General features: G+C 45.4%; 1 protein-coding gene across 1 annotated transcript in view; it reads right to left on the bottom strand.

Moving 5' to 3' along the window:
- Positions 1 to 25,970, bottom strand: part of GXYLT2 (glucoside xylosyltransferase 2) — an 80,467-nt gene that overhangs the window by 39,933 nt on the left and 14,564 nt on the right. Inside the window, exons 2-3 of the mRNA XM_055137027.1 lie at positions 12,542 to 12,734; positions 3,819 to 3,950 (exon numbers count right to left, since the gene is read on the bottom strand). Of these exons, the coding sequence (XP_054993002.1) occupies positions 3,819 to 3,950; positions 12,542 to 12,734 (325 nt within the window). The remainder of the gene's footprint in view (positions 1 to 3,818; positions 3,951 to 12,541; positions 12,735 to 25,970) is intronic.

The following is a 25,970-nucleotide window of genomic DNA, read 5'->3' as shown; positions in this document are numbered from 1 at the left end:
GTGTGACCCCCCACCCCCTGGGAATAAAAAAGCGAAAAAAAAAAAGCAAATCCCTGGGGGAGAGATCAGAGAAATAGCACAGCAGGTAAGAGGCTTGCTTTGCTCGCAGCTAACCTAGGTTCAATACCCAGGGTATTTCATATGGTCCAGGAGCACGGCCAGGAGTGATCTCTGAGCACAGATCCAGGAAAAAGCCTGTGCACTATTAGGTGTGACTCAAACACAGAAAAAGCCTGATCAACCAACCAAGCAACAACAACAAAATGTCCCTGAGTGAGGCCTGGAGAGCACTTACCCTGTCTCACATCACCATACTGTGGGATACTAATTGTCTAAAGATTTGGCATCCAGTGATATTTTTCTGAAATATTTACATTTCTGAATCACCTGCACCTTAGACAGCTCAATCAAGCCACTTGCAATTTGCTCTGCACTACTAATGGTCCTCTTTTCTACATTCACAGATGTAGAAAAGTAAATATCCATTGGTTTTATAAGACTTTGTAAATTATGAAATGATGGGGTTTGAATTCCACTAATTGTACCTGAGAATATAATATGCTTGGATTGCAAGCACTTGGACTCTGATTTTACTAGCCTTTTTTTGGTTTTGTTTTTGTTTGGGGGCCACACCTGGCAATGTTCAGAGGTTACTCTTGGCTCTTCACTCAGTAATTCCTTCTGGTGAAGCTTGGGAGACCATATGGGATGCTGGGGATCGAATCCCGGTCAGATGTATGCAAGGCAAGCACCCTATCTGCTGAAATGTCATTTCTGGCTCCTGATTTTATTAGGCTTTTAAAAGTTTATTCTGGTAGTAAAATCTCATATGGGAATAGGATTTCTTTGGTAAGTTTGGAGCAGAACATACTCCCTTAGAAATTGGGCAAAACTGCATGTCTTCATCAATCGATAAACCATCTGCTAAAATATTTACGTTTTAGGATTTTGTTTTTAGAATCATCATTTTTGCTTTGCACATCAGCAGCATACCTGACTTGGTTTTACAGAGATGGAATTCAGGAAATGTATCGCTGAGACCTATTTCAAATGATCCCTAAGACTAATATACTCAGTGAGGATTCAAAATGCCATATTTGAAAACTGCTGTTGATATGTATTTATTTTTTATTTATTTTAATTCCCCCCCACACACACACCATTCCCTTCTTCCATCACTGCTGTTGCTGCTGCCATGATGACTGGGGGCCCACACACATTCCTGGCTATGGCACTTGTTTATGTATTCACAGCTCTACCCTCGAGATTTTGTTTTCTTTTTGGGTGACACCTGGTGATGCACAGGGGTTACTCCTGGCTCTACACTCAAGAATCACTCTTGGCAGTGCTCAGGGGGCCCTATGGGATGCTGATGCTGGGAACTGAACCCAGGTTGGCAGCGTGCAAGGCAAACACCCTACCCACCATACTATCGCTCCAGCCCCAAGCCCCATTTTTCTATGCATTAAAGTTCCATTTCACAACATGTATATAGGTCTATGGATTGTGAAAAAAGAAGCTATTAAGTGAGCGAATAAGCTTAGGCAGCAAGTCAGCACCAACTATCCACCCCATTCTTCTTACAGGTTCTGTGTAGAAAAAGTCCAAAGTGCTATTTGTCTCTGAAGATTTCAAAGTGGTAACAAGGCTCCCCGTATATATATTTAGGGGGAGCACACTCATCAAAATGTGACTCAATTTAATTCATCTCCCCACCCTTGCTAAATGTGAACTTTCCTGGTCTTCCCTACCTCATAATAGCAACACCATTCATTAATAGGTAGAGCCATCTAAAATGGTCTTTTGTGTAGGTCTATAAATAGTTGAACACTGACAACTTCAAACAGACTAAACTTAACAGTAACTTAGGCCAGAAACTTGGTTGAAATACTTATTTTCTCCTTCCCTTCCAACTCTTAAAATCAGTCCATCATGAGAACTATCCCCCGGGCTAGTTCTCAATCCTTCTCCAAGTAACCATCACAGTCATCATTAATTGACCTTGGCAAGTCCGCTGTCCACAAGGCAGTGCCTGGTAAGTCCTCTCTGTTTGGATTAGCTGTCATGGGTCCACTCTAGATTCTCAACAGCCACCGTGCTACTATAGTAATGCTTTGGGGGTTGGCAGGGTGCAGGGCTCTAAGCCATGGCCTAGCACATTGAAGGCACATGCTCCACCACTTGAAGCCACAATCCCAGCCTTCGTATGTCCTCTTTAAAACACAATTCAGACAATTTCTCTTCTATAAACATATTCAATGGCATCTTACTTCCTTTCATACAAAACCCAGATATTCCAACACAGCTTATAGAGCACGCAAGTTTCAGCAGCTACCTCTTCAATCCCATTTGAAACTCTATTTCCTAGTTACTATGATCTTTTCAAACATGCTTCTTCCCATCTCCCAAGGATCTTTACATAGTGGAACCCTTCACTCTAATGACTCTGAGGCTGTGGTCACTCAGTGACACCCATCTCCCCTTTATTCATGTCTTAGCATAAAATGAGGCCTCAGTGAACCTTCCGTGGCCTTTTCCAAATCGGAGTGGAGTCCCATGTACCAACATCCATGAAGCTCTGTTCTCCATCTCAGCACTGACAGCATTTCTCAGTTCACTGTCTTGGCAGACTAACACTCTAACCCACTTTGCTCACACAGCCTGCCCTCTCACCATCCCTAAGCTGGGGCCCTGACCCTAAGGGTCACTCAGGAGATGTCTGCCTTGGGCATGGATCATTCCTCAACAGCAACACTATAATTTACAATCCAGAGTTGCCAACTTTCCTTGGTAGTCTCTATTTCAATAGATCTTTAGTGGTATTTTTGTTTGGAATTTTGAAAAAGAAAATAAAAATATTCCATTAAAAAGGTCAAACCTTGGGGCTGGAAATATAGTACAGCAGAGAAGGCACTTGCCTTGCATGCAACTGACCCAAGTTTGATCCTTGGCATCCTAGATGGTCCCCCAAGCTCACCAGGAGTGATCCCTGAGCTCAAAGCTAGGAGTAAAACCTGAGCATTTCTGGGCATGGCCCCCAAACAACAACAGTAACAAAAACACAAAGCTGAGAGGTGAACCAGAATTCTGGATCTTTTCTGATTTAGCCCCTCATATGATTATATCTAGTAGTCATTGCTGTAAGAGCAATAATAATCACTGAAGCTAACATTTATTGAGGGCCAAGTATGTGATACACCTCTGAATTGATAGCACAGTGGGTAGGCCCCCGGCCTTGCACGGGGCCAACCCGGGTTAGATTCCCAGCATCCCATATGGTCCCCCGAGTACCGCCAGGAGTAATTCCTGAGCACAGAGCCAGGAGTAACACCTGAGCATTGTCGGGTATGACGCAAAAGCAAAAAAAAAAAAAAGAAGAAGAACCTCTGAAGGCAACAAAAGCCTAGAGAAGTTGTAGTCTGTAAAGGTTTACATGGCTGGAAAAGATGGCACTAAAATCCCAAATCCATGGTGAAGCCAAATTTGCAAAATCCACAATCCAAAACCTGCCTTACATATTCTCAGTTCCTTGGTACTTGGAGAAGACAAACTCCCAGAAACAGGGACCACATTTCTACATCCTGCACTGCCAGAGTAGCTATCACAAAACTCAAGAGAAACCTATTTCTAGATTTACACCATCTTGAAACACACCCCAGTAATAATGGTTCCCCAAGCTCACCAGAAGTGATCCCAGATCTCAAAGCTAGGAGACCTGAGCATTTCTGGGTACGGCCCCCAACAGCAAATTTCAACATGCACATTTCAAAGGGCACCTTTCTCCCAGGCAGCATCTCATGAAAAGTAAGTGTTCCTACCGGCAGGAAGAGCCTTTGTGCAGCACAGGGTTTGAACAATTTCTTCCATTCCTGAGGATTCCCAACTGAAAATGAGATGGGGTAGATTCTGTGCTCAAATTTCTTTCTATATGAGTCAGGCCACTGTTGCAGCTGAAAAATAAGGATGACGAGAGAAGCATGATTAGAACTAGAGCTAGAAATGCTGAAAACCTCTGGATAACTAATGGGAAGGACTCAGGCAACTTAAACAGCAAGTTTTAGCTCACAGACAATACTGATGGTCACTGAACAAAAACATCTGAGCTTGGTAGGATTTGCAAAATTAATACCAGCGTTGTCAAGAGTGACAAAAAATTGGCACACAGGGCCGGGGCTCCGCTCCGGCCGGCCGGGTTTTCGGCCCGGGTGCCCATGTCTCTGCAGAGCCGGTGGATGTGGAACGAGCGGGAACCAGAGACAGCTTTAGGAATTGGGGTTCCAGCAAATGCTTGCACCCGTGTATGGAGACTGTGAACTAAGCTTTTGCCCCACGCTGGCTAATGGAGGAAATAACCTTCCTTCTTGGTCTCTCTCCCCTCCGGGAGACGGCGTGGTGTCCGACATTTTGTGGGTCCGTTGAGAAGGTATGAACTTTTGGCGAGAGGAAAAAAAAAAAAAAAATGTGTGCTTTGAACTTGAAACAGCCGCGGGATACAGGGCCAGCCCCAGCCGGGGCCGGGGTTCTGCTCCGGCCGGCCGGGTTTTCGGCCCGGGTGCCCATGCCTCTGCAGAGCCAGTGGATGTGGAACGAGCGGGAACCAGAGACAGCTTTAGGAATTGGGGTTCCAGCATCTGGCAGAATTTTCCCTGGACTTTATACAGAAATCCAAAACCGCGCGGATGCTGCTGCGTCCGCGCGATTTAACATTTATAATTGTCAGCAATGTGAAACGGTTCCTTTTGAACAGGTCTGACTTGGGGGGGAAACTCCAAATAATAACAGTAAGTTTTTGTTGAAATATTGAAGGTTTTTAATGTAGCAGCCAGCTCTCTGGACTGTGAACTAAGCAAAAGCCCCATGCTGGCCGATGCGGCGTGGCATACACCATACTATGAGGTGCTGGAAGGAGGATGAGGGGGAAAAAGGGAAAAAAAAAAGGGAAAAGGAAAAAGGGAAAAAAGAGAGAGAGAGAGAGAGAGAGAGAGAGAGAGAGAGAGAGAGTTATGTACTTGTAGCAGTGGGGCTACATATCTCTTCATTTCCAGCAATGAAAAACTAATTATCAAATGTAGCAGGTCTGTCTCTCTTGGTTGGAAACTCCAACAACTATAGTGAGTTTTCTGTTGAATTATGGAATGTAATCAAGGTAAAGAAAAAATGAAGTGAAATTCATTAGTTATACAGTAGGGGGTAGGGGGTGGGGGCGGGGGGTATACTGGGGTTTCTGGTGGTGGAATGTGGGCACTGGTGAAGGGATGGGTGTTTGAATATTGTATAACTGACATATAAACCTGCGAACTTTGTAACTTTCCACATGGTGATTTAATAAAAAGTTTAAAAAAAAATTGGCACATAAATACTGCCAAGAGGTTTATTAATTTAAACCGACTTTTAAGAGGGCAGTTTGGAAATTGGTAGCAACAAATACCCAAAAATGAAGGTAGGATTTGTACCAAAACTTGACTTATACTAAAAATAGCAACAACAACAACAAAATCTTAGTAACAATAGATGCTGAATTAATAAGGCATTGGGAAAATGAATTATGATAATACTATGTAATAGAATATAATGGAGCAATGTGCAGTTAAAATATAGAAAACAAAAAAAGCTATGACATATAATTAGATTTTAGAAAGAGGTAAAAAAAATTATCCTGTGGTTTTTGTTTTCTAAAAAAAAAACAGAAAAATCTGAACGGATATGCATCAAATTGTGGCAAGTGAGGTGAAAGTGGGGACCTTTGTTTTCCTTTTCTAAGTTTACATTTCAATATTCTTTGGAACTTTTTATTCCAAGTACATGTTATTTTCTTCACACTTATGAATTTTGTAATAATCATTTTAATTAGTATACTTTACATTTCAAAACAGTTTAATAGAAAATTGAGCAGGAAGTAGAGACCCCGGTATCTCATCCCTTCACCCCGCTCCAGCGTCCCCCATTATGAACATTTTGCCCTAAAGTGGAACATCTGTTCCAATGATAAATCAACACCAATATCAATGGACAAGTAAAGCCCTTAGTTTATTTTAGGGTTTACCCTTTGCTTTGTACAATTCTATGGGCTTCGACAAATGCCTAATTTCCTATATCTACCATTATAATATTTTGCAGAGTAATTTCACTACCCTAAAAATATCTCTGTTGCACTTATTAATCCCTTCCTCCTTCCCTACCCCCTGAACTTCTAGCAATAATGACCTTTTCTTTTTTGTTTGTTTCTGGGCCAAATCTGGTGGTGGTCAGGGCTTACTCCTGGCTCTGCACTCAGGGATCATTGCTGGTATGCTGGGGGACCACATGCAGTGCTGGGGACTGAACCCAGGTCAGCCGAGTGCAAAGCAACTGCCCTACCTGCTATACTATCTGGCCCCACCTTTTCTCTTTATCTTGTTCCCTCTAGTTTTGCCTTTTTCAGAATATGATTCTGGAATACAGTTGGGCTTACACAGCCTCTTCAGACTGGCTTCTTTCACTTAGTAACATGTTTTTAAGTTTCCTCAATGTCTTTCTGTGGCTTGATATTTTAATCATTTATATCATCATCAATGAGAATTCTAGTATATGAACACATCACAGTTTATGTGCCACTGAAGGACATCTTGTTCACTTCCAATATAGGGTGGTAATGAATATATATTCCAAGTTTAGTCTTTTGTTATAGACATAATTTTTCATTTTAAGGACTGTGGTCACTGGATCGTACAACCAGCCTATGTTTTGGCTTTCTAAGAAGCCTATTGCACAAAGTGGCTTTATAGATTGCACTTCCAGGGATAAATGAGTGAGAGTTTTGCTAGTTCCACATCCTTGTCAGCATTTGGTGTTGTTGGTGTTGTGGATTTTGGCAACACTGGTAGGCATGCAGAAGTATCTCATTGTTCCTTTGATCTGAATTTTTCAAAGGACATATCCTGTCATGTACCTTCTAATGTTTATTTGCATTTGTATATTTTCTTACTTTTTTGAGTTAATGTCTTCCTAATCCTACAACAATTCTAAGAATTTATCCTCAGAAAAAGTTTCAAAAGTGCACACATATTTATTGCTAACAACCTAAAACTGGCAAATGACCTAAGAGGTTAGTTAAATAAGCTCTTGAGGGGCTGGAGTGATAGCATAGCGGGTAGGGCGTTTGCCTTGCACTTGGCCAACCCGGGTTCGATTCCCAGCATCCCATATGGTCCTCTGAGCACCGCCTGGGGTGACTCCTGAGTGCAGAGCCAGGAGTAACCCCTGTGCATTGCCAGGTGTGACCCAAAAAGAAAAAAAAAAGCTCTTGACTGTTATCTACACGACTGAATCCCATGCTGCTGCTCCTGACAATGTTATACAATGAGGGTTAGCAAATATAGTAGAGCAAGAACCAAACCCAGCCTTCCTCAAAGGGCACACAGCCTAGAATGGCTTTTTATATACTTAAAAAAGATAAACACAATAGCAATATCATGTGACATGTAAAAAACAGTAAATCTGAACTCAAGTATTCCTAAAAAAAAGTTGTTGGATGAAAGCCCATGCATATTCCTATGGAATTGTAACACTGAGTTGTTGTGACACCAGAAAGCCTGCAGAGTCTAATATCTGTGATCTTACAATGGGTGGGGGGAGAGGTTGGATCATACGTGGTGGTGCTCAGGAGCTACTCCTGCTCTGTTTTCAGGAATGTTCCAGGGTGATACCAGGGGAACAATTGTGGTGCTGGGGATTAAAGCAGGGTTGGTTGAAAAAAGGTAAGTGTCAACCCCTGTACTCTCTCTGACTTCTAAAATATCTGGTATTTCACAGAGAGCTTTATCTTGTTTTACAATACACTCAGTAATGTAACTCTGAGTGATATAAAGGAGAATACAGGAGAATATGATCCCATTTCCTGATGTTGATGTTGAAAGACATGTAAACAAGAAGAGCAACATTGTTCTCCTTGGGGATGGGCACTGGCCCACTTATGGCAACGCCACGGGACTTGCTCAGTGCTGGGGTTGCTCCTGGCTGTGCTCAGTGGCCCACACAGTGTATTCCAGCCCTTTGAGCTATCTTAAAACTGATAGGCTAGGCTATTTAGGTTAAATCATCAATTTTAAGGTAATCACAGAGAAATTTCAGAGAAGTGGGAGGAGTGGTAGTCAGGGCATTTGACACCTGATTCATGACAGATCCTGATCAACCACTGCCTAGATGGGCACAAACACCCAGTACAAATGCACAGACACATCTGAGCCGATGGCGCATACACTCAGTGCATCAGGACCACCCATCAGAAGGTGGACGGGCACAATGTCCCCAAGTTGGCCATAGAGAAACATGAAGTTCCCCAGGACTACAGGTTTCCTTCATCTTTAATCATGAGTTTTCTAGAAGGATTTGTCTCCCCTTGTTGACCTATGTTCTGTAAGTGGAGTTTTAGTCCATTTGTGTGGGGCTTTGCTTGTTTAGTCCATTTGTGTTTAGTCCAGAATTACTCCTGGTGGTGCTCAGGCCTTACTCCTGGCTCTGTGCTCAGCGATCACTCCTGGCAGACTGGGAAGACCTTATGGGGAGCAGGGATTCAAACTTAGATTGGCCACAAGCAAGACAACTGCTCTACCCACTGTACTCTCCAGCCCAGTCAGTGTGCGTTGCATATCTCTGAAGAGCATACTGACTCCAACTATTTGAGATTCCTTGGGACATCTCTGCCATACCACGTGTGCACCCCCATGCACAGGATGAAGCCTGCTGGCTTCACCAAACACCAGAAAGGGTTGATGACCATCTCTGCTTCTGGGGTCACTATTTCCTGTCTGGATCTGGGGCAAGAGCAGAGATGAGCTAAACCTAAATTATGTGCCTGATTCAGAGCAGCTGGAGCAGCAAGGAAATCAACCAGCTGGCATTTCCAGCTTCTATGTTGGGAGCTGACAAAAATAAATGAAACTAAAATACTAAGTATGTACAATATAGATGGTAAATATCACTAGACACATTGTGCTTATGCAGCCTTAAAAACTGACTGAATAGGGGCTGGAGTGATAGCACAGCGGGTAGGGCGTTTGCCTTGCAGGCGGCCGACCCAGGTTCGATTCCCAGCATCCCATATGGTCCCCCGAGCACCGCCAGGAGTAATTCCTGAGTGCAGAGCCAGGAGTAACCCCTGTGCATTGCCGGGTGTGACCAAAAAACAAAAAACAAACAAACAAAAAACCTGACTGAATATATCAGAAGCAGTCCTTGATGCAGTTTCCTAAGGGAATATGATAGCAATTGGCGTTTTGTTTGTTTTCACCCTGAGAAGTGTGGCCTGAGCTTCCCAGGAAGTTATTACAAGAAACTCAGCTATTCCCACGATAGTCGAGAAGGTTGGCATGAAGTAAAGGATCATCTGAGGCTGAGCCATTATTTGAGGCCCAACACAGTATCCGAAGCAGAAGAAATGTTCCAAAGAATCTAGGGGCTGGGAGAGTACATAGATTCAGTCTGGAATGCGATGCTGCAGCAACAACAGAAATCATTTGTCCCTGGATACAGATGAAGACCTGGGATGGAAAGAAGTTCTGTGACTTAGGTAAGAGTCCAGGTTTTCAGGGCTGGCAAGATAGTACAGCGGGTAGGGTGCTTGCCTTGCATCAAACCCGGGTTTGATCCCCAGCATCCCATATGGTCCCCGGCATCCCACTCAGTGATTCCTGAGTGCAGAGCCAGGAGTATCCCCTGAGCATCATCAGGTGTGGCCCCAAAACAAAACAACAGAAGTCAAGGTTTTAAATCTAAATGGCACATAATCCCTGCATGGAAATGAAAGTGTGACAAACCAAAAGCCACTCCCCACCCCAGCTATGCCACCCACATTATCATCATTTCTTTTTTTAGCTGAGTTTCACCAGTCTAACAAAATCCGGGGAAATAAGCACCCATGGGAGAAGGTCTTCAGGATGATCCAAGGGTTGACAGAGACTCCCACGAGATGTAGCGCCTCACCAATAAAGGTCCACTTACTCTGACTCACAGCCAATTTTTCCCAAACTTAGAGCTGTGGGAAATCTACTGCTTCCGTGTATCAAGTCCTGGATCAGGAATGCATCCAGGCAACAGGGTGCCATGCTGTGGGGGCCACGCCCCAAATTCTCAAAGGCCCAGGGAGGGAAACATCTGATGCCTCATTCACTCATATCTGGGACTGAGGCTCACCAGGCAAGGACCTCAGCTCTAAGAGTTCTCTCTGCTCATACTAGGAGGGGTTTCCTTGCAGTCTGCTGACCAGCTTCCTGAAACAGGAGGACATCTCAATAGCCTGATGGAAGCTACATTCTGTCTATGACATCACCTTGGATGTCACAAAGCTTTTGTTAGTTTGATTTTATCGACATGCAATACTAGGCATTAGATGCATCCATTGGTTACTGGCTTTGAACAAATAACTCCAAACTGTACTTGCCTAAAATTTCAAATATTTATAATTTCATGAAGTTTCTTAGGGTCAGAACTCAGGGCTTTCTCATTAGCTTACACAGGCCAGCAACTGTCTGGGGTTATGGTCATCTGAAGCCTGCTATATGCTGGAGGTTCTGTCTCTTAGATAAGAGTGCTGCCGAAGGCTTTCCTGCCTTGGCACAGACTTCTTAGAGCCAGAGAGATAATACAGAGGGTACAGCAATTGCTGTGCATGCAGCCAGCCCCAGATTGAACCCCCAGCACTGCCAGGAAAGATCCCTGAGCACAGAACCCTGAATATCTCCCGAATATCACCAGGTGTAGCACAAGATCCCCCCTGCAAACAAAACAAACTATCACAATAAACAAAACTCATCAGTTTCTCCAGGCTCTCTGGCATGACAGCTGGCTTCTCCAGAGCAAGTGACTCAGAGAGAAATAGAAGGCAACCAAGACAGAAGGAGCCGGGCGTCTCTTCAGCTGATCTCAGGGAGTGATGCCCACCACTTCCTCCCTATGCTATCTGCTTTGCTCTTAGGGAGAAAGAACTTAGGGTTGGGGCTGGAGCAATAGCACAGCTGATAGGGCACTTGCCTTACATGCAGCCTCTTTAGAATCCTGCCAAGTGCTCATAAAATATCTCCTCTCTCTGTCTCTCTGTCTCTGTCTGTCTGTCTGTCTGTCTGTCTCTCTCTCTCTCTCTCTCTCTCTCTCTCGGTTCTTTGAGTTGCACTCAGTGATGCTCAAGTGTCACTTCTGGCTCTGCACACAGGAATCACTCCTGGCTGTGCTCAGAGGACCACATGAGATGCTGAGGATAAAACCTGAACCTGGGTTGGCCGTGTGCAAGGCAAATGCCCTACCTGCTGTACTATCACTCCAGCCACTTCTCTTTTCATTTCATTCTGTATCCTCACAGCCCCATTTGCAGTATGTAGGAGGTGCTCTATAAATACCTGTAACATGGACTTATCTGAAACAATACGAGCATTTTCTAGAGCAAGTAGCCTTCTGCTCCTGTTCACACAGCAGTTCTGACCTCTTGTGGGCCTAGGGGGTTCTTCTGCATGGTTAAACCTGAAGGGAAAAGACCTTGAGCTAATGTCCCAATGTTGAGTTCAGGGACTGAAAGGCACAGTTGTGATCCCCTTGTATCTCATTATGGCACCCCAAGAACTAGATAGGACAAAATGTTCCTACAGCTGCAACTATAACTTTAGAGTCTCTGCAATTTTGGCCCCAGACCGTAGCATCAATGTGGACAGACCCACAAGCCTGCAGGCAGCTGGGCATGGACACTTGCTGACCCTGGTTGCCGACCTCGCTCCTGATTTCTGCAGCCTGCCCTGGCCTATCCTGATCACAGAGCATCTTTTTGTTTTGTTTTTGGTCCACACCTGGTGATTCTCAGGGCTTACTCCTTACTCTGTGCTCAGGAGTGACTTCTGATGATACTCAGGGGGACCCTATGTGGGGCGGAACGTGTGTGGAACTGGAGATTTGAACTGGGATTGGTCAAGTGGAAGGCAAGCCTTAATCTCTGTACTATCTCTCTGACCCATAGAACATCTCTTCAATCATTTCTCAGACTAATCAAACCATGATGATACAGTCACATGAACATGAGTCCTGACTTGAAATGACATCGATGCTTTATGATGCAGTGGCTTTTGTGGTAGATTCACACCCATGTGCTTGTGGGCTACTCCTGACTTTGCTCTGGGGTCATCCTGGCAGTGAGAATAATCCTGATTTTATAAAAGAAGTACATTTTAATCTGGGTATATGCAGGGCCATGTAATACACACTAGTTCACTCCTTAAACACACTTATAACTACAATTCTAGAAACATGCAAAGTAAAGCACATTCATCACAGATAACCACTAGAGGGCGTCAGCTCCAGGCCTAGGGCTTGAAGAGCATCATTCAGATAATCCTCACCCACTCTACAGCCGGGGTTATTGTACCTATTCTATGGATGAGGACCACAAGGTTCAGTGTCAAGGGCTCACAGTCTCACAGTTGAATGTGCCACAAGATACATGCGTGAACAAGAGCGTGCGTTCCCCAGCAGTCTCTCAGACATCCGTAAAAGACCCCGTGTGTCATGGTTTCTGCAAACTCACCTGCTTATCAAATTCTGGCTTCAGAAATTCTTCCGTGAAGATGTGAAACTGGATCTTCCTGTGGCTGAAGAGCACGGCTGACTTGAGCATGACCAGTGTCTCCTCCAGCCGATCCCCACAGGCCACCACAGCCAGGTGGATCCAGAGCTTGGGCGGCAGCACTGCTGGGAAATGCCTGGGTTCTCCGGGTCTCCTGGAAAGAAGAAAAACCAAAACAAAGCACTTTATTCTCCTGGAAAGAAATAAACAAAACAAAGCACTTAATGCCATTACTAAACTCCAAAGGGGAAAACAAATAAAGAAACCCGGCGAGTAAATGGTTGGAACATTTCAAAACATGAACAAGCACAATCTGTTACATTTTATAAAGTGATAAGCATTCTGACAATTCTTCCTGCTTACAGAAAAATACCGTTTATTCCCATATTTATCCTGGCAATCACGGGCTGAGTCACTGTTTGGACGGCTCTAGGTGTCTGGGACGATTTCTGCCAGCCCTCAGTACTTTAGTCTCTGCTGGCTGACTGCTGGCCCATGTTTGGAAATCGAATGGCTGAATGCTGATGGCTGAGACACGGCTGCGGGGCTCCCGCTTGCACAGGCCATGAAAAATAGATTTGAACGCAAGTCGGAAAAGAGGAGGATGTGTTGTGGCTTTCCCATGTGAGACCTGCAACATGATAGTCACATCATCTGGATGACTGCAGATGGCGGTGGAATGCATGACCAGACCCAGAGAAGTTGGAAAGTTTGCGAGGTGAGCGGAAAAAACAGCACATGGGCCCCATCACACCTTGGGAGAAGCCTGAAGAAACAGGTGGCAGCCCTAGGTGGTAGCCCTAAAGGTCCTGCTGACGACAGCCAGGCTGACAGCGATGAACTCTGCTCCCAGCCTGAAATTCATATTAATGAGAAACCTGGAGAGGAGTGCATGAAACAGAAAATTTCCAAGGTATCGAATACCAAGTCAACAGCTGAGAGGGGCCTAGGATCCAACAGTCCAGAATCATCATCCAGCTATTTCCCTGTAATAAGAGATTATTTCCAGATAAAGGAGATGGAGCCAAGCCCCAGACACACCACTGAGAAATATTTGCAGGCAACTTGGAAGACGCTGGCCTGGAAAAGGTGTCCCAAGACAAAGGAAACTAATTTACTTGCACAAAAGATTTGAAGACTGCGGGAACTTGGACACTGAATGCTACCTTCCTTCCAAAAGCTTCGGCTTCAATCAGCGCACTACTCTGCGGCTCGCCACTCTGTGGAATTATGGCAATCTTGCTCCAGATTTCTTTCACCAGGGGGAAAATTAAAGATGTGGGTGGAGTGCTTTGGAGGGCTTTCCAACTTGATTACTTAAGACCATGCTTAGTCGAAGCCTGGCCTCCTGGCTCAGCTAAGCCCAGATGTGGAGAAATTATTCTTGTTTCAGGGATCACAGGAAGACAGAATCATGCCAAGCATTTCCCTAAATTACCCACATCTCTTCTGCTGCTGCCTGGTGAAACCACCAACTTCCCTTCCCTCAATCACTGAGACAGTTCCCCAGAGCCCTTCCTATCTCATCCTAACCCCTGCGCTAGGAGAGGTGCACTTCTGAACTGCAGAGGGTTCTGCCCTTCCCTTGACTTAATTCTCTAAGGGCTCTGACTGTCCTCAAGATCAAGTCTAAATTATTGTTCATGGTTCCTACTTATCTTTTGCAACTGTCTCAGCACCCTCGACGGGTTGAAAAGCATTCACAAAGGTAGTTACAGTCATACTTATATTCTGACTCCATCTCATTTCCGGTCATGAGACCACACTAGATTGTCTCTAGATTGTGGCACATGAATTTCTTCTCAGAAACGTTCTGTTCTCTTTTTCTTGCAAACTCCAGCTCATTTGCTTTCCCTCTCCCCTCTCCCCCACCCCGTGGTACTGGGGATCACCAATCACACTCAGCACATAGGAACTTGAACTTATAACTGTAAGCATGCAAGGTTGCAAGGCAGGTGCTCTACGGCATGTGCTGTTATTTCTCTGCTTCGTTCCACCACTTAGTACTGGCCCAGCTGCTCGAGATCCTGCCCTTGCTAAAGTGATATTCTATGGGTGGCAGTGGGAAAACAAACAACAGCCATGGCAAATTAGCCACTAAGTGACAGAGTGCAGTGATCTTCGCTTAGAAGGAAGCACACAGCTGAATGAGTGGGGGACGCCAAGGGCTGAGGCTGGCTCCTATCACAGAGTGAAAAGTGGGGTAGGGCCTCACAGAGGAGGTGGGACCAAGGACAGCGGGAAGGAGGCAAGGGCCCTTGCACGTCTGGAAGGGGAGCCATGTCTGGCTGGGGAGTCTTCCAGGCAGGGTGGAGGCCTCAGTTAGGAGCGTACCTGGGGGATTCGCAGGGCCCTGCCTGCAGCACCAGATGTCTCCTCCGACACATCGTGGGTGTGAGCAAGGCCCACTCCCAGGATCCTGTGCAGAGGATGAAATGAGGCACCTGAGCAGCCGTCCTGCTCCCCCACACTGTTGCTACCTCATCCTCCTGTCTGCTGTTACCCAAGGTCAACCAGGGGTTAAAAGCAACAAATGTGTGTGTGTGCGTGTGCATGTGCGTGTGTGTGTGTGTGTGTTTGTGTATACATATATATTGGTTTTGGTTTGGGGGGCCACCGGCGATGCTCAGGGGTTACCCCTGGCTCTGCATTAAAGAATCAAGTTCAGAGGCTCAGGTACCTTATGGGATACTGGGATCCAACCCAGGTTGGCTGAGTGCAAGGCAAATGTTCTACCCACTGCACTATTGCTCTGGCCCCTCAGAAAAACAAAAATATTTTGAGAGAGTACATTCAACTACTTTTGATTGCCAGTGGCTCTGTTTTATTGTCGATGTTGTTAATCTCTTACTTAGATTTCAAATTTAATCTTAGCCAAAAAACTGAGAAGCAATTACTTTTGTTTTGTTTTTTTTTTTTTTGCTTTTTGGGTCACACCCAGCAAAGCTCAGGGGTCGCTCCTGGCTCTGCACTCAGGAATTACTCCTGGCCATGCTCAGGGAACCATATGGGATGCTGGGAATCGAACCCGGGTCGGCCGCGTGCAAGGCAAACGCCCTGCCCGCTGTGCTATCACTCCAGCCCCGAAGCAATTACTTTGATTTCAAAATTAAACTTGACTGGGGCCAGAAACAGTAGGCAAGGTGCTTGCCTTGCATGCAACTGACCCTGGTTTGATTCCCTGCACCACATACAATCCCAAGAACTGCCAGGAGTAATCCCAGAGCTCAGAGCCAGCGGTAATTTATCAGCACTGCTGGATGTTACCAAAAATGAAATGAAACAAAAAATTAAACCATTATTGGCATGTATTTATAAAACAAAGCAAAGTATATATGTGTGTGTGTGTGTGTATAATATACATATATGGGTCAGTCCCAGTCTTGGATTTAGGAATCCACTGGGGGGCTGGAATGCAGACTTGAGAAACGTGGGGGTCTACTATAACACTAATATCACAGTCAATGAGAAGCATCATAGTCATGGGGCTGCAGCTACAGAAGATGGGTAAAGGGGCTGGAGAGATAGCCTGTGCACCCACCCCCATCCTCTACTCCCTACAGTTCTACTCCCATATTTATAACCATAAGAAATGCTTGCACATTTGCACAAGGCCATGCAAAGAAAGGACACACCATCCCAAATTATAAGTGTGAGAAAACTGCAAAATTGCATTGCTTCCCATGTGCAGAAGAATGTTGCTAAATGTGGAGGGAATAATACTTAGCAGTGAAAAATGAACCAACCAGAAAGTTACATCTGAACAGAAGGCCAATAGGGTGAAAGAGCAGTTTTCCGAAGAGGGGCAAATAATGACACCACTGAGATGAGGCTTAAAACAGGCGCATGGGTCAGGGAGATCCTGAAGGGGCTGGAGTGTACACAGCACACGACCTCTGAGTGGCACGCTTAGTCTAGGTCCAAAACATAAAACAAAAAATAAAACAGACGAAAGGAAATACTCCCTCTTAAGGAAAGGGTGGTGTATATTGAAATCAAGACACTGTCATTTTTGTGTGCCCAAACTCTAACAAATGCTCTATTTTGTTTGCTAATTAAAAGCGTCTGGTCTCCTCTGCTCCGCAGGCACCATCTCTGCAAGTGTCAGTGGATGTGACTGAGTGGAGCCCTTGGTCTGTCCTGCTGTCTGGTGACAGCTACTGAAAACAGAAGAAGTCTGTTCTGGTGCTGGGGGTGTGACGTGGGTGGTCCAGCAGGTGCGTCCCTGGGTTTGCTCCCCAGTATGACTCAGGGAACCTCCACAACACTGAAAGCAAAAAGGAGGAAAAGCACACCGAGAAAGTGTGTGTAGTGTCTGGAGTAAGTTCTAGTGTCTGCAGCTGGGCCTGACAGATCTGTGCTGCCCCGCGCACCTCTCACACTCTAGGAAAAAGGCTCCGGCCTGGGGCAGTGACAGAGAATCCTCACGTTCAAGAGCATGAACAGAGAGTCAGCCAGCAGCCCTGACGAATGGCACAGCAGGACCTCCCCACTGCCACCAGACTCACGCAACTCTGTTCCCTGAAGCCAGAACGCTTTTCTTATGTTTTAAATTGTTGGCTTTTTTGTTTTTGTTTGTTTGTTGGGTTTTTTGTATGTTTGTTTGTTTGTTTGGGGGCTACACCTTCTGTGCTCAGGCTTACTTTGGGCTCTGCACTCAGGGGTCGCTCCTGATAGGGCTCAGGGGGCCATATGGGAAGCTTGTGGTGCCGGAAATCAAATACGGCTTAGTCACGTGCAAGGCAAGCACTCCACCTGCTGTACTATGGCTCGAGACCCTAGTTTTTGTTTGTCTGTTTGTTTTTAATTTCCCCCTCTCTCTTCCTTCCTTGCTACTGATTTTGCCATGACATGGGGTGGCACATGCGCCTGACAGTGGGATTTGCCCAGGGCCACACATCAGGCTGCGGTGCTCGCTGGGGTTTGTGCTCCTTAACCAAGGTGCCTGCACAGTGCTCACTGAGACTGCACTCAGCTGAGACACACAAGTTAGAGTTCAAGGGTACCCAAGGTCACTGCAGTGCTCACATATCTGCCGGCTGCACTTCCTGACCACGGCACTCACTCTTCTTAGTGGCAATGCTCACTGGGGCCACACTCTCTCTGGCCCTTCCACGCTCCTGGCTGCTGTGGGTGCCAGGTAACGCACAGTGCCCGAGGGACCCTCCAGGTTTGAACCTGCAGCACAAACTTGCAAGGCACTGTGCTAGCTCTCTGCATGCTCTTGTTACTCTTTAAGTCTTCAGAATCATTTTTACCGGATCATTATCCACTATTCCATCCGATGAAAACGCCATAACTTAATTCATTTTTCTTTCGCTGGTTGTTTCCAATTATTTTCAGTTGTTTTTTTAAAAAAGTCTAACCACTACACGTGCTTAGGTCACTGTTGGGTTTTTTTTTAAATTCTTCTTCCTTTCTTGTTTTGGCAACATATCTGGCAGTACTCAGGGCTTGCTCCTAGCTCTCCACTCAAGGATCATTCCTGGCAGCGCTCTGAGGACCATATGTAGTACTGGTGGGTTGGCCAGGTGCAGGGCAAGTGCCTTTTCTGCGTTACTATCCCTCCAGTCCGTTATTTTTTTTCTTCTTGTCCTTGGACTACATTTTCAGAAACGGAATTACTGTGGTCATAGAGATTAACCTTCAAGAAAGTAAGAGTTCTCAAATTTACCCAAGTTATCAAAATATACCAGAACACAAGAAATCCAGAAACCATCCACACTAACCCAGCCATCCCTGAGGTACCTGTAGGATGCAGCCAGCATGGGGCTGGCTGCAGAGACCTGAAGCAATGGGTCTCTTTGCATAGCTTCAGAACCTCCACGCCTCATGTTTTCCAGAAGATGGGGTACTGGTTGTAGACAATGCATCAAACAACACTGAGTCCATTGTAAGAAAATCATTCCATTTTGAGTTTTTTTCCAAACAATATCAATATAAAAGTCTATGCTAAATGCTAACATAGCACATAATCTTGCATGTCACCAAACATTTATTTCAAGCTAACACTGCTGGGTTCACATTTAAAAACTGCAACATCTTCATTTGAAAAGAGGGAGATGGGGGGGGCGGAGAGATGGTACAGCAGGTAGGGCATTTGCCTTGTACGCGGCCGACCTGGGTTCGATCCCTGGCATCCTATATGGTCCCCCGAGCACCGCCAGGAGTAATTCCTGAGTGCAGAACCAGAAGTAACCCTGAGCATCGCTGGGTGTGACTCAAAAAGAAAAAAAAAAAGAGGGAGATGGAGAAATAGACTCTCTTTGTGTCAGGAACAATCCTAATAGAGAAAACAAAGTGAGTTAGTCCAGCCAACATCAGAGAGTTCAGGAAGAGGATTAGAAATGAGCATGCAGGGCCTCACTAATGGCAAATGGGTTGGCTGAAGATGGAGTTTGGGGCAAGTCCGCTGTGGAAGCAGCCGCCACGGAGGCTGTGAGTGAGCTGCTGAGATCCATCCATGCTCTGTGGGTTCCCCTGAGCCAGGAGCCTTGAGGTGAGAGCAAGCCTTTACCAGCCTACAGGGGGCGCCACCTTTTCCAGAACATTTGTGTGGCCCCATGCAGCACAGAGATGGCAATCCAGTGCTCTTAAGAAACTCCCTGGTCACACAGTTCTGCATTACCTGGGTTCCAAGGCACTTCACTCATGCATGAGGCTCGTCCTGAGCCTGTGGAAAGCGGCCTGGAGCATGGCGGCAGTTGGGTTGTAAAGGTCAGCTGCCAGGGCTGGGTCCCCTGGGGCAGGGAGGGCTCTCACTTGCCCCCCTCTGGGGTGCCCCGAGTGAAAACAGCCTGGCGCAGACTCTGGGCTCAACGGGACCTGAGAGCAGAGATCCTCTGGCTGCTTCCCCCAGTCTCCCGTGGCCCAGGGGTCACGCCCATAACCCACCTCCTGCTGGTGCCAGATAATCTCCTCATCGGCCACTGTCCAGATCTCGAGGCTGCTTCTCCCGGAGGGGAGCATAACATGAGGCCCCCGTAACCATGCCACTGGACTCCACGCCAGGCTGTTTCACACGGGTGCCCCAGAGGGGGCGGGTGAGAACCCTCCCCACCCCAAAGGACCCAGCCCCAGCAGCCAACCTCCACTACCCAATTGCCACCACGCTCCAGGCCGCTTTCCATATGCTCAGGCCAAGCTTCACATATGAGTGAACATATTCCAGCCGCTTTTGCAGGCACAACACATCATAAGACACTCCCTACTCATTTTCCATAATTACCACACTATATTTGATATTTCAGACAGTAGGCAACAAATCATAGAGGGAAATCTATATATGCCTATATACATATTTCCAGATATATATACCAAAGCTTACATCACCCAAATTTTAACATGTTAGTGATATCCTATAGAATGTCTTAATGGCTCCTGCCAAAATAGAACAATCTTCACATGGTTTTCTATATGAACACTCTTTTGTAAGCATGTTCAGCAGTCTTCATAACTAACAATACAAAATATATTATTTCGTTTGGTTTTGGGACAGGGATTTGGGCTTGGGATGGAAATATCCTGAATATGGTGTAGTTTAATGGAAGGAAGGAAGGAAGGAAGAGAGAGAGAGAGAGAGAGAAAAAGAGAGAGAGAGAGAGAGAGAGAGAGACTCAGGGTCCAGCTCCTTGCTGTGTCCCCTGCAGTTATTAAGCATGCACGGGGGTGGGGGAGCTGAAAGCCGACTCAGACACAGAGCCCTGCAGAGCAACCTGCTGCCGGCAAGGAGACCCTTGTGCTCTGGGCCTCGGCTTTGTTCAGGAGCACAGCCCTGTTCCAAGGGCCACGATCCAAAGGAAATAAATATTCTTGACAACTGAAGGCGCCTCTCAGATGTTTCCCTTCCCCCAGCAGTGGCCCCCTGGTCCTCTGCTAACAGAATTGGTATCATACCTTCAAGACTTCTGCCTCTCTTGGAATATTCATGACACTTGATTTCACTCCAAACCACTTTCATGGAAAGCGATTTAACTTAGCGAAGCCCTTTCCGTCAGCACATCTGGGTTTTTAAGTAAAAGCTCTATCCAGGCCATCAGTGGGGAAAGTTTTTGTCATGGACTTTAGGTGTTTCCAACTCTGTACTCTGCAAGGGAAACTTGCTGATGCCCCTGGCTCCCAGAGCACTTAGCTGAGACACACATGTTAGCCCGTCCTCCTGGCAGTCAAACCACAGCTCTGCCACTTCCCAAAGGGCCACTCTGGCCTCCTTCTCGGGCTACATTCCAACAGTTTGGGGTTTATCTTCAAATTCTTTTGCAGAGAGGGATTCTGCTCCTCTACCCTCACCCTCCAAGGAGCCTATTCAGCTTCTTAAAGTTCACCTTCTGGAGGCTGGAGTGATAGCACAACGGGTAGGGCATTTGCCTTGCACACGGCCGACCCAAGTTCGATTCCCAGCATCCCTATGGTCCCCTGAGCACTGCCAGGAGTAATTCCTGAGTGCAGAGTCAGGAGTAACCTCTGTGCATTCACCGGTGTGAGCCAAAAAGCAGGAAAAAAATTCATCTTCTGTCCTTGCCCCCCATAGTTCGGTCTCCTTCCCTCTTCAAACTAGATCCCATCCACGCTGGGGCTGTCACTTACAAAGAGCTGCAGATTTCCTTCCTGATGACATTGCCCGCCCAGCCCGTTTGCTGGCCTCGGGTTTACTGGCATTAATTTAGCTTGTCAGTTAAGAAGGGCTGATAAGAGGTAAGCCTGAGAGCCAGAAAAGAGGAACTGAGAACAACCAATTACTCCCTTTAATAATTTAGTCTGTTGTGTGGTAATAGGCTATAAAGTAAATAGCACTACACATAAACGCTGTATTTCATTATTTATGCACTCCAGAAATTGAAGTTTAATTAAGTCACACTTGAGACTTCCAGGCGATTAAGGAGACGCCTCCTTCCCTCTCGGGCATCGTGCAAGGGGTGAGGTTCTCCTCCCTCAGAGCCTCCTTTGTTCATCTGGGCGTCATTTTTCATCTGGCATAAGGCAGGACCAGGGAGACAACAATTTTCCAAACTACAGTCATTCCCATACCAGCAACACCATTATGATATCACCATTGATAACTTAAGAAAAAAAGTTTTAAATCAATATCCTTGTTACATTCATGAACTGCATTTATTGATGTACTTAATGAAAGCTTTATTGAAATACAATTAGTTGTACAACCTTTGCCACTATGAATTCAGGAACATTTTCATCGCCCAGAAGAAACTGTAGGGGCTGGAGAGGCAATCAATGGGTTGAGCATGTGCTTTGCGAAACTCAGGAGGCCCAGGTTCAAACCCCAGAACCACATTGGATCTTGAGCATGGCTGGGAATGACTTCCAAACAAAAATAAAATAAAAACAAACCAGTTCACTAAGTCTTGATGGCTTGACCTATGCTGGTTATCTCATAGATACAGGTTTATAAATTGTGAGATCTTTGTATTTTCAGAAGGTTCAAGTTACTGTTTTTTGCTTTTGTTTTGTGTGGGGGTCACATCTGGCAATGCTCAGGGCTTCTTCTTTTTTTTTTTTTAATTCTTTTATTAAGTCACCATGTGGAAAGTTACAAAGCGTTCAGGTTAAAGTCTCAGTTATACAATGCTCAAACACCCATCTCAGGGCATATTCTTGGTGGGCTCTGGGAAATAAAAGTGGTGCTAGGGATCAAACCCAGGTTGGTCACATGCAAGGCAAGCACTCTACCCTCTATACTATTTCACCAGTGCTCGAGTTACTGTTTGTTTGTTTCTTTTTTTGGGGGGGAGGGGGGAGTCACACCCGGTGATGCACAGGGGTTACTCCTGGCTCTGCATTCAGAAATTACTCTTGGCGGTGCTCAGGGGACTATATGGGATGCTAGGAATCAAACCCAGGTCAGTCGCGTACAAGACAAACACCCTACCTGCTGTACAATTGCTCCAGCCCCAAGTTACTGTTTTTTAAAGTTTATACATACTGTAGTAACATTAATACTTCATTCTTATTTTTAAAATAAGAATATGTAGTTGCCATAACAATATTCAATTGTATAAATATGCAAACATTTTATTTATCCATTTATAAATTTATGGGACATTTGGGCTGGTGTTATTGGCTATTGTGAATAATGCTACTATAAAATTTTGTGTACATATTTTGTGTGGGCATATATTTTTACTTCCCCTAGCTCTGTAACTGAGTGTAGAACTTCTGGGTCAGATGGCATATCTATAATGAACATTCTGAGAAACTGCCAAATTATTTTTTTCAAAGTGGCAGCATTATTTCAGAGTCCCACCAGCAACGTATGAGGGTTTGAGGGTTCGAGGTTTGCCACATTTATCAGTTTGTTTTGTAGTATCAAGGGTTGGCGTCCGGGTCTCTTACTTGCAAGGCCCATGGCCTCAGGGCCGGCTTCCTGGTTCTGTATCTCCTGTTTTTTCACAGTGGTGCAGAGGCTCAGGGTCTCTCCCTCACACAGTCAGGGTGCCAGTTGGGTAGGCTGCTTACACGGCAAATGCCCTACCCATTATCCTATCAATAGCTTCCGCCCAACCACTCACTTAGAGCCTGTGATTCTCGTGCACAGAAGGCTATGATCTCACGACTGCGCTCTTCAGATGAAAGGGATAACTGACTATCATTAGAAAGGAGTTAAGGAGCACTTAACTCGGAGCACAGGCTTTACATGCAGGCGGCCTCTGCTCAAGCCCCAACACTGCATGGCTCCCCCATGTACTGCTGGGAGGAACTCCCAAGAACAGAACTGAGAGTAGTCCCAGGTATGCCCTAACTAAACAGGCCCTTCAACGTCATTTCCCAAAGACCATGAGGGACTTACAAACATAAGGGGAGAAAAAAAGATGATCCCAGCCTATTTCCATTCTACTACACCTCTGGCCCGTAAGAAATGTTTGGGTTTTATTATTATTATTATTGAATCACCATGAGTTATAATGTAACAAAGTTATTCATGGTTGAGTTTCAGGTGTACAATGTTCCAACACCAACCCCTTCACCAATGTCCACTTTGCCCTGTTCCCCCAATACTCTCCCCACCCCTGCCCCCATCCCCTCATCCCCCAGTTGGCCTTCATCGCAGGCACTTTTTTCGTTTTTCCTATTAGACACTATGGTTTACAATACTCCACCAATAGGGACTCATGCATGTTACTTCCTTTCAGTACCCAGTCCTTATTCATAGTGACCACTTCCCTCTATCATGTCACAGTGGTCCCTTCCCTGACCTATTTCCCTTCCCACTACAGTGACAAGTGTCCAACTAAGGACCAGTTCTTCACATTGTTTCTTTTGCCTTCAGGCATCAGTTATTCCCCTACTATGTTTCTTTCGATCCTGCATCTGAATGTCTGTCCCTCTCCTTCTGACTCATGTCATCCAGCACAATACTCTCCAGGTCCATCCACATGTCAGCAAATTGCATGACTTCTTTTCTTATGGCTGAGCAGTATTCCGCTGTGCATATGTACCAGAGCTTCTTTATCCAGTCATCTTTTCTTGGGCACTTAGGTTGTTTCTGCATGTTGGCTATTGGCAATAGTGCTATAATGAACATAGGAGTGCAGATGTCTTTTCTGCACTGTGTTTTGGGGTTGTTTGGTTATACTCCCAGGAATGGAATTACTGGGTCATATGGGAGCTCAATTGCTAGTTCCCTGAGGACTGTCCTTATTGTCTTCCAAAAAGGTTGGACCAGTTGACATTCCTATCATCAGTGAATGAGGGTCCCTTTTGCACGCATTCAAAGTCAACACTGGTTATTGTTCTTTTTGATAAGTGCCGGTCTCTGATGCGTGAGGTGATATCTCATTAATGCTCTTATTTGCATTTCCCTGATGATTAGTGATGCAGAGCATTTTTTCAAGTGCCTTTTGGCCAAATTTGTGTTTCTTCTTTGAGGAAGTTTCTGTTCTTCTCCACATTTCTTCGTGGGGTTAGATGTCCTTTTCTTGTAAAGTTCTATTAGGGATGTATCTTGATGTATTGACCATTTATTGAGTGAGTGGAGAGGAAATGCTTTTTTCCAGTCTGTGGGCTCTCTTTGTATTCTGGTCATCATTTCCTTTGAGATGCAGACACTTCTTAAGTTAATGTAGTCCCATTTGTTTACTTTGCCTCTACTGGCTTGGTCAGTGGTGTTTCATCCTTAAAGATACATCTAGCTTCAATGTCTTAAAATGTTCTGTCTATGTTTTCCTCTATGCACTTTATGAATTTAAGTCTTATATCGAGGTTTTTAATACATTTTGGTTTAACTTTTGTGCATGGCATTAGAAAGAAGTCTGAGTTTAGTTTTTGCATGTGGCTGACCAGTTTTCCAGCACCACCTGATGAAGAGGCTTTCCTTCCTTCACTTCATATTTTTTGCTCATTTATTGAAGGTTTATTGGCCGTATACCTGAGAGTCTGTCTCTGGATTTTCAATTCATTCCATTGATCTGAGGGTCTGTTTTTTATTCCAATACAACACTGTTTTAATTACTACAGCTTTGAAGTACAGTTTGAAGTTGGGTAAAATGATGCTTCCCACCTTCTTTTTCCCAAGGACTGCTTTGGCTATTTCGGTGGGGGTTGGGGGAAAGTATTGTCCCATATGAATTTCAAGAGTGTTTAATCTATTTCTTTGAATGTCATGAATATCCTTATAGGGACTGCACTGAATCTGTATAGTACTTCGGAGAGTATTGCCATGTTTGTTTTTTTTTAATAATGTAGGAGTACTGCTATTTGTTCAGCCATTGATTAAGCTGATTGAATTGGGCATGAACTCCACATTACTTTTTTATTTTACTGTATCACTGTAAGATAGTTACAAAGCTTTCATGTTTGAGATTCATCCATACAATGATGTAGCACCTATCCATCCACCAGTGCACATTTTTCACCACCTATGTCCCAAGTTTTCACACACACACATCCCAATCCTCACCCTGCCTCTATGGCAGACAATTTCCCCAATACTCTCTCTCTAATTTATGTTTTGCTCGAGTTTTCCCACCACCATTCAAACCTACCTGCTAGGGACAGACACTAGATAACGGCCGCAATTATAAACGTAAATTTCTAGATTGCAAATGGTTGGGTTCCAGAGACATCTCTGTATGGCACTAATCCATTTGGGGATTCAACTAGGAGTCTCTGGGCTAGAGCTGTTGGTGCACTAAGATGGTGTCCGGAGGCAAACTGTAGGCATGAAAGTCAGTCTTCTGGGCGGGCGGGGACCCAGAGTACAGCCCGGGTCCTCTGCCATCATGCGGCCTGGAGATTTAGGCCTGGAACCTGCATACGTGGGCCTTGCTTGTGGAAGACCTTGGTCACCAGGGTTCCATCTGGAGTAGGCAGGGAGACTGTATCTGCTCCACCTAGGGTGCCCCTGTGAAATTGGCTCAGTACGGGGCCCAGAGAA

Source organism: Sorex araneus, chromosome 4 (genome assembly GCF_027595985.1).
Source record: "Sorex araneus isolate mSorAra2 chromosome 4, mSorAra2.pri, whole genome shotgun sequence".
In the NCBI taxonomy this organism is placed as follows: domain Eukaryota; kingdom Metazoa; phylum Chordata; class Mammalia; order Eulipotyphla; family Soricidae; genus Sorex; species Sorex araneus.
This window is presented reverse-complemented; position numbering and strand designations above follow the sequence as displayed.